This window comes from Mustela nigripes, chromosome 13, assembly GCF_022355385.1.
Source record: "Mustela nigripes isolate SB6536 chromosome 13, MUSNIG.SB6536, whole genome shotgun sequence".
Lineage (NCBI taxonomy): Eukaryota > Metazoa > Chordata > Mammalia > Carnivora > Mustelidae > Mustela > Mustela nigripes.
The window spans coordinates 142,815,555-142,824,350 of NC_081569.1; the positions used below are offsets into that span (position 1 = coordinate 142,815,555).

The 8,796-nt window shown below is 62.8% G+C and overlaps 1 protein-coding gene across 1 annotated transcript in view; it reads left to right on the forward strand.

Moving 5' to 3' along the window:
* Positions 1 to 8,542, forward strand: part of TNFAIP2 (TNF alpha induced protein 2) — a 10,410-nt gene extending 1,868 nt beyond the window's left edge. Inside the window, exons 4-13 of the mRNA XM_059372165.1 lie at positions 1 to 123; positions 1,984 to 2,098; positions 2,261 to 2,383; positions 2,495 to 2,595; positions 3,246 to 3,344; positions 3,855 to 3,978; positions 4,828 to 4,950; positions 5,192 to 5,347; positions 5,500 to 5,621; positions 6,941 to 8,542. Of these exons, the coding sequence (XP_059228148.1) occupies positions 1 to 123; positions 1,984 to 2,098; positions 2,261 to 2,383; positions 2,495 to 2,595; positions 3,246 to 3,344; positions 3,855 to 3,978; positions 4,828 to 4,950; positions 5,192 to 5,347; positions 5,500 to 5,621; positions 6,941 to 7,082 (1,228 nt within the window). The 3' untranslated portion in view covers positions 7,083 to 8,542. The remainder of the gene's footprint in view (positions 124 to 1,983; positions 2,099 to 2,260; positions 2,384 to 2,494; positions 2,596 to 3,245; positions 3,345 to 3,854; positions 3,979 to 4,827; positions 4,951 to 5,191; positions 5,348 to 5,499; positions 5,622 to 6,940) is intronic.
* Positions 8,543 to 8,796: the final 254 nt, after the last annotated feature.

Genomic DNA, 8,796 nt, shown 5'->3' on the forward strand with positions numbered 1-8,796 from the left:
GGCCGCCTACGCCGAGAGCTACCACGAGCACTTCGCGGCGCAGCTGGCGGCCATGGCGCAGTTCGAGCTGTGCGAGCGCGACACCTACATGCTGCTCGTCTGGGTGCAGAACCTCTACCCCAAGTGAGCGCGGGGAGCCTCGGGCCCCGGAGTCGGGGGTGGGAGCGGGGCCGGCGCTCGGGGCGCTTTGCGCCGGGGACCCTCAGCCGCATTCCACAGTGAGGGGAAACTGAGGCACGGGGCGCGGCAGGGACTTCGTCCTTCGTTCCCGAGCTCCCAGTCTGAGGAGGGGGCGAGGCGGGGCACCATCCAGAGCAGGAAGGGCGGTGGCGGTGGCTGGGAGCCTCCAGCAGGGGCCCTGAGGAGACGACGTGGAGGAAGCCATCCCCGAGGCGGTGCAGGAGGAAGAGGAACCAAATTCTGCTGCGGGAAGGAAGAGAGGCGGGCAGGGGAGGGGAGAAGGCAGGCCTGGAAGTCGGTGGAGGGAGGATGCTGTTCCCAACCCGGGGAGCCGTCCTGCAGCGCCCGGGGCTGAGCGCAGACACCTGGGAGTTGTGCAGAGTGCCCGGGCGTCCCAGCGCTCCCAGGCCGCACAGAAGAGGGGCAGAGCAGGGCCCTGTGGCCCTTGTGCAGGGTCACCTGGTGAACCCAAGGCAGAACTGGGTTCAAGGCCCAGGGCTCCTTGGGTGGGAGGCTGGCTCTGCCAACAGAGTGCCTCAGGCACCCTCTGATTCACCCCGACCCCCTGGGGTCCTGAGCACACCTGTCACTTACCCATGCTCCCTGAGGAGTGCGGTGCTGGGTGGAAATGCCCAGGGCACCAGAGGCTGGGGGTTCCTGTGCGGGCCAACTCCAGCCCCCAGAATAAAGTCTGCAGGAAGCCTGGAGGTACAGACTGTGAGAAGCGTCTAAGGGCCTCGGAGACACATCTGGGTGGCCAGTGGTCTCACGGGATGCTGCTGGTGGCTCAGCCTCCAGCAAGGGGCCAGAGGGAGGGCGCCGCGGGGCTGGTGGGTGAGTCAGCAGGGCACAGGGAAACTGGCGGAGGGCAGGGGCTGCGGGCAGGGAAACTGGCTAGTCGGGAGCCAGTTTTTCTTAGCTTATTCTGACTCACCAGGAAATACTGGGCATTTGCACCTCAGTCTTCCTGTCCCAGTGACCTCAGGCCTTTGGGCCTGGGGCCCACTGGGGTCGGCATAGCAGGAAACTGAGGCCAGCCCGGCAGAGTCCTGGAGAGAGGGAGTCCCACGGGTTGCCGTCGAGCCCTGTGTGGCCGGAGTGGCCAGAATACAGGGAGGAAAGGGTCCCCAGCACAGCCAGGCTGGGAGAAGGGCGAGAGGCCCCTTCTTGAGTGTCCAGGCAGACAAAGGCCCCCGAGGAAGTGCCAGGGAGGGCTGGGCCGTCCCTGGGGCTCCCGGATCCCACACAGGCGCCACAAGAACTAGTAGCTGGGGTGGGGCAGCCCTTCCTGCCTGCGCTGACCCGCCCTCGGGGGGCAGCAGGGCCGGCCAGGGGGTGCTGGTGCAGGGTAGGCAGGACACCCGAGGCCAGGGGGCCTGGAGTGCAGTGAGGGAATGGGGTAGGGACAGGGTGGAGATCCAGCGGCCAGTCTTGTCTGTGGGAGCTGGAGGCCTTGTGGCAGGGAGGGGGCCGGACTCCCAAGGCTGTCAGGTCTGCTGGGCGAAGGGAGTGCTGCTGGGGCCGGAGAGTGGGTCCCCACTGCCGCCAGGCGAGAGATGGTGGTGCTTGGCATTGGGCAGCGTGGCTCGAGGCCGATCTGCTTCAGTAGGAGGGGATGGCGGGAAACGAGAGGGTCCCAGCTGAGCAGATCCGGCCCCATCAGCCGAGACAGAGAAGCAGGGCGGGCGGAGGGCCATCAAGTTCTGGGGCCGACAGAGACAGAGGCCAAGAAGGCGGGCTCTGGATGAGCCGCGGTGCTGGGCAGGGGCAGTCTTCCTCACGCCAGCCCCCCTGTGCCCTCAGTGACATCATCAACAGCCCCAAGCTGGCAGGAGAGCTGCAGAGAGTCCAGCTGGGGAGCCTTCTGCCCCCCCGGCAGATCCGGCTGCTGGAGGCCACGTTCTTGTCCAACGAGGTGGTGAGTCCGTGCTGCGCTAGGGCCGGGGCCAGGGCCGGTTAGGAAGGACGCTCGGGGAGGCTCAGGGTTGGGCGGGACACCAGCCAGGGGCTTGACAGGGACTCCGGTGTGGGCAGGGCCGCTGGGCTCTGCGCTGCCCTGACCCTCCTCTCCCGCCCCCAGGCCAGTGTGAGGGAGCTGATGGCCCGCGCCCTGCAGCTGGAGTCACAGCGCTGGGCCCAGGATGTGGCTCCCCAGAGGCTGGACGGCCACTGCCACAGCGAACTGGCCATCGACATCATCCAGGTGCTGCGGGCCGCCCGGTGTGCGTGTCTGCGGGTGTCCGCTCTGAGCGCCGCTCCGCCTTGTGCCAGCGCCTCCCCTCCCCTGGTCTCAGCTCACCCTTCCCCCCTGCAGATCATCTCCCAGGGCCAGGCCAAGGCCGAGAGCATCACCCTGGACCTGGGCATGCAGATAAAGCACGTGCTGCTGCTGGAGCTGGCTGCGTTCCTGAGGAGGTGGGTGTCACCTGCGGGTGCCTGCAGGGGTGGGGGGCTGGGGGTGGTCCCTGTGGCCACTTCTCTCAGAGCCACCTGTGCTCCCTCGCGTCCAAGCTACATCAGCGTCCCCTTCCTGCCTCTGGAGTGTCTGTCACTAGGAGCAGGAGTCCTTCCGTCCTCCCCAAACCTTCCACCCGAGCCCTGAGAGCCTCAGATGATCCTGCCTGGAGCAGGAAGCCCCCAGCTGCAAAGACGATGCCCCCCGGAGGACTGAGGCCTGGCCTCCCTGGCCCTGGTGCTAGGGGGCTCCAGCCCTCCGTTTCTCTAGGCTGCCTCTCTCCCCGCCTCCGGGGTCTCCTGCATCTACCCATTGACTCCCCTACACCCTTCCTGGCTTCCTGCTGTAGAAGGATCTGAGGGGAGGAGTAGGGGCAGCAGGAGCTCTGCAGGGTCCTTGGCTCCTCTGACCTTGGCCTGTCAAGCTAGTTACACGATGCTTAGGGGCTGGCAACCCCTCCCTGGGCTGCTGGGAGCCTGCTAATCGGAAACGCACTCTCTAGGCCTTTGGGGGGGGGGGGGCGGCGGGACAGGGTAGGAGGCAGGCCCAAGGCTGCTATTGTCGCAGTGTTTGTGCTGGGCCTTGCATGTGCCCCTTCCGGTTTCACCAGCTACCAGCGAGCCTTTGATGACTTTCTGGAGAGAGGCAGACAGCTGAGAAATTACAGGGGCAATGTTATCGCCAACATCAACAACTGCCTGTCCCTCCGGTAAGGGGGTGAGGGTGCTCCGATGGGTGTGTGGGAGCGGGACTCCCTGGGCCTGCCCATTGGCTGGGAGGGGGAGGGGAGGCCCAGCCCAAGCAAAGCCGGGATCACGGAGCACCTGGCTGTGAGGAATGGGGTCTGTAAGGTCTGTAGGGGCGGCAGCAAATATCTTTCAGGTGCTGCTGGGTCAAGCATTCACGCAAAGGCTCTATGCCTTATTTGTTTCTTGTAGGGCCCCTAGGAAATGGATGCGGAGGCCGTGTCCGTTAGGCAAATGGAATTAAGAGCAGGTGGTGGCAGGTGTTCCTGGGGGTGGGAAGCCTGAGCGCCGCCCCCCAGAGCAGGGATGGCATGGTCCGGACGTGCTTCCGTAGGGAAGGGGGAGTCACGGAGGGTTCTGCAGTGGGGAGAGGGTTTAGGAAGATTGGCTTAGGGCCAGTGGGCACTCTGGGTGGGAGACTCTGGTCTGGACAGGGCTGGTGTGATCTCTCTGCTCCGTCTGTGTCCTTTCAGGACATCCGTGGAGCACAAGTGGCAGAACCCACAGGATCTCCCGGGCCGCCTGCTGGACCCCCTGAGTGAGCTCAAGAGTCACGGCTTTGACACCCTGCTCCAGCGCCTGTTTGGGGACCTGAAGGTACTGGAGCCTCCCCAGGGAGCCTGCCGAGCTTAGCGTTGGCGGGGAGACGAAGGGAGAGACCGGGAAGGGGGAGATGGCAGACGCAGGCCCAGGTGACGGGGGCCACTGAGCAGTTTTGACCTTGTCCCCACCCCTTCAGCCTGGGCTTGGCCTCACAGGGGCCCCTTGGGCTGGGAACCCGCAGAGGAGGCTTCGTGCCCCTCCCCGCACAGAGACTCAGCCCAGGCCTGTGCATTCCTTCTCCCGCTGTCCCTAGACCTGTCTGCACCCCATCCCCGCCCCATGACTCCCTTCCAGCGGGGATGCACAGAGCCTTTGGCAGCCGCGGCCCCATCTGCCATGGACCAAGGAGTCCACAGAAACCCCTTGGCTCCCTTAGCAGAGAGGGAGGCAGGGGTCCCCGGAGGGAAGGAGTAGGCCCTCCCTGCCTGCTTTCCACGGGAGCCTGCCCTGTCCCTACTGCCCAAGGCAGAAGGCTATGCGTAACCAGCCGGGCGTGAAGGCCGGGCGGTGACCCCTGATGACTTGGCACAGGTCCTCACAGGCCCAGCCAAGCACAAGACCTTATTTATGCAAGAATTTATTTATTTCAGAGCGAGGGGAAGGAAAAGGCCTCGAGGCCGGCAGGTGGCCTCCCGGCCCCAGAGTGGCAGCTGGTTGACCTTAGAGATGGGAGCAGGGGCCCTGTCTCCGCTTCTGGTCTGGGAACAGGGCCCGAGTTCCGCCCCGGTGCCTCGGGGTCCCGAGTCCTTGGGTCCCCCCTTGCCCCTGCACCAGGCTGTATGTGTGTCGCCGTGCGTGTGTCTGTGGGGTGTGACCAGACATCCTGCCTCTCTCCCGTCACAGCCGCTGTTCAAGAAGTTCACGCAGACCCGCTGGGCGGCCCCGGAGCAGACCCTGGAGGAAATCCTCTCCACCGTGGCCGACAGGCTGCCCGAGTTCTCGGAGCTGCTCGACTGTTTCCGGGAGGTGAGGCGGTGCTGGGCTGGGGGTTGGGCCTGGCAGGGGAGGGGGACAGAGGGATGGGGACGGTCTGGACACGCACCCTAACACAGGTGCCAGGCACACCTGCAAACACACACGCACGCTCACACGCGAGCGCACATATGCCTCTGCCCCTCCCTGGACTCCCAGCTTCGGGGCTCAGAGGGAAGGGGGTGAGCTCCCCGCCAGCGGCGGCTCACCCGGCCCTGCCCGCTCTCCCTTCCAGGAGCTCGTGGAGGTTGTGCACCTGCACCTGGTGAAGGAGTACATCACCCGCCTCAGCAAGCGGAGCCTGGTCCTCAAGACGGTGGAGCAGCAGCAGCAGCTGGCCGGGCACATCCTGGCCAACGACGACGCCATCCAGCGCTTCTGCGCCCAGAACGTGCGTAGGCTCCTGCCTGCCCCTCCCCCAAGTCCTGCAGGGCCCCCCCCTTACCCCCGCCCACTGGAGCAGTTCTGACCTGGACACCTCTGGGACCTCAGGGGGCCCCTCCGGGAAGGGGCGGCCTGCTCCAACCAGACCTATGTCCGCAGGGCTCCTCGGCGACCTGGCTGCATCACGCCCTCCCCAAGCTCGCCGAGATTATCCGCCTGCAGGACCCCAGTGCCATCAAGATTGAGGTGGCCACTTATGCTACCTGGTACCCCGACTTCAGGTGAGAGCCAGGGCACCGCAAGACAGCGCTGTCCGCAAGGCCCTGCTGGCGCTGGCCAGAGCCTGGGGGATCTGGTCTCGGGGCTGCGGGGCTGCGGGGCTGATTCCAGTCCCAGCTGGTAACCCCGGCGGAGGGCTGGCCGAGCACTGGACACTGTGCTCAGACGTTTACAGTGTCGCATTCACTGGAAGCACACTCCAGCCTTACAAAGGGGATGCTTTTCGTTCCCACCCTGCAGAGGAGGCCTGGAAAGCTTCAGGAAGGTGTCTGAGGTGACACAGCTAGCCAGGGGTAAAGCCAAGATGCCAAAGCCAGGTCCCCTGGCCCCACAGTCCATGCCTTTAGCCTGATCTGATACTGCCCCTTAGAGGGGAAATCGAGAGCAGAAACACGAGGGACTTGCTGGAAGCCTTGCTAAGCTGGGGTCCACGCCTGGGGTCAGCCTGGGGGTCATCAGAGTGGAGGCTTACCCCCCAACCTACGATCCGGTGAGCTAGGGTGACTCTGTCTAGGCGGAGTCCTCTGACGTGGTAGGGAAAGTTCAAGCAGTCTTGAGTTGGAGGACCTACCCAGTCCGGCCTAGTCTAGCCTCTTTTTGATCCCCCCCGTCCATCCCCCTGCCCATCCGTCCACCCGTAAGACACCCGTCCACTCATCTCCCCATTCATGGATCTGTCCATCCACCTGCTCCCGCCTTCTGCCCAAACATCCGTCTGTCCATCCCCCCACTCATCCCTCCGTCCGCTCATGCACCTACCGCCCATCCCCCACCCGCCCATCCTACCCATTACTAAGTAGTTTCCCACTAAGTGCTGGGCTCTGTTGTAAGTACTGGGATACAATGAAGCATAAGACAGACCAGGTCTCAGTCCTCTCTTGTGTAGCTTACGGCCTAATGAGGGTTAATAATAATGAGTAACCAGGAAAAGAAACAGTTATGAGCTGTAAAGATTATTTAAGCAAGGTTGTGAGGGCAGGAGGTGCTGACTTCAGAGATGGGAAATCTCGGGGGCAGTGACACTTTCACTGAGGCCCAAAGTGTGAGAAGGAGCTGCTCGTCACCGGAGCATGGGGAAGAACATTTCAGGGGGAACAGCCAGTGCGAAGACCTGAGGCAGCAGGTGTTTGGTGCACTCTAGGGAAGGACCAGTGTCCAGGGCTGCTGGAGCACGGTGGGGAAAGGAGACTTCGACCCCCTCGTGGGCAGGGGCTAGGCTGCAGGGCCCTTGTGGCTTGGGCGAGGGGTCTGGGGAGCTGGGAAGCGGCATGAGTAGGGGTGTTGGGGACGAGCCTGGACTGACGGATGCTCTCCTCACCAGCAAAGGCCACCTGAGTGCCATCTTGGCCATCAAGGGCAACTTGTCAAGCAGCGAGGTCAGGAGCATCCGAAGCATCCTGGACGTCAGCGTGGGGGTGCACCAGGCCTCCAAGCCCCTATTTTCACTTATAAAGGTCGGTTAGCTTTCCCTGCGGCCTGGCCTATTCTGGAGCCCCCAGCGAGCATCGGACACCACCCCCTTGGTGGGCAACCGCCCCACTTCACGGCCCCTCCACAGGCTTCATGCCTCCTGCTGCTGCTTCTGCCCAGCCTTGGCTAAGGCGTGAGCCCCTGGGCAGCTGGACTGGATAGGCCCATGCGGGCAGGGGCGCGATCGTGGGGAGGCCATGAGTTCATCCCCGAGAAACTCCTTGTAAATGACGATTGATCGTGTGTGTACTAAAGGGGGGAGCCAGGAGGGAGAGTGGCCCAGAGATCCCGGGTTACTTCCCATCCAGGGGGCCCCTCCACAGTCGTAACTGTCCTCCTCGTGGCTGGCCTGCGCACCTTCCCAGCTGCCAAGTGCTGAGCCTTGCCCATCCTGCCTCCTCTGGCCCAGGACAGTGAGTGGGGATCAGTGTGTCCTCGGAAGCGAAGGCAGAGCTAGAAAGAAGAAAACAATGAACTCTTATCTGGACCCTGGACCTCCTGGGTCTTCCACGCAGGGATAGGCGGGGGCCCTCCGTGGGACCTCTACCTGGAAGTCAGCCTGAGGTCTGGGCAGGGCTGACTTGACCTCTGACCCCCTGGCCTCTGGGTCAGTGTCCTCTTGCACATTTCCACAAACGTGGTGGTTGAATCCAAAACTTAGCTTTCAGCCCTGGAGGTCAGAAGTCCAACGCAGGTCTCATGGGCTAAAGCCAAGGTGTCAGTAGGGCTGGTTCCTTCTGGAAGGTTCCGGGGGGATTTTCCTTGCTTCTCCTGATCTTTAGAGGCTGTCTGTATTCCCTGGCCCGTGGCTCCCTCCATCTTCAAAGCCAGCAGGAGCCAGTCAAATCTTTTCACACTGCAGACCTCAGACCTCCACTCCTGCACCCCCCCCCCACTTTTAAGGACCCTTTTGTTGACCTTTGCCCCACCCAGATGATACAGGATCAGCCCCTGTTTTAGGGTTAGCTGATTAGCAGCCTTACCCCACCTGTAACCTCAGGCACTTTGCCACAGACCCTGATGTGATCACAGGTGGCAGGTGTAGGGCGTGGGCTTGTGGGGGGCGGGGCATGATTTGCCCCTGGCCTCCAGCCCCCAATGGTGCCTTAGCCCACCCCGGGAAAACGTGGCTCCAGGAACTTGCCTAGACCTCTGTTGACCCACGAGGCCCCCTGAGCCTTAGGGCGGGTCTCAGCCGTGTGCCCCTGAGCTTGCTGAGATGGGGTCTGGAGCCAGTGCCCTTGGGCTTGTCCCCACCCCCACCCCCCCACTTTCCAGGTACTGTGGTCAGGAACTGGCCCATGTAAATGGTGCACAAGGGCCTTTGTACATTTGTAGAAATTCGTGTGGTTTATGTTGTTAATATTATTTTTGATAGTACTGCTTTTATACATATGTACTCAGGACAGGGTCTGAGTTTTTATAGCTTAATATAAAACTGATTTCCAAAGTGGCTTGGAGTGATTTATTTGGGGAACAGGAAGGGACAGCGGTGACTTTCTCAGCCTCCTGGGCCTGGGAAATCCTGTCTCCCAGGATCTGTGTCAGACCCCCTGTGAGTCCAGCCTATGGTGCCTCTTCCCCCTTGAGCTTTGGGGGCCGGCTCTGCCTATGGGGCCCTGCCGGTCATTTACTCTTCTGTGCCTCAGTTTCCTTACCTGTAAACAGGGGACCATAAGCCCCTTTGGTCTCCCCTACACACCTTCT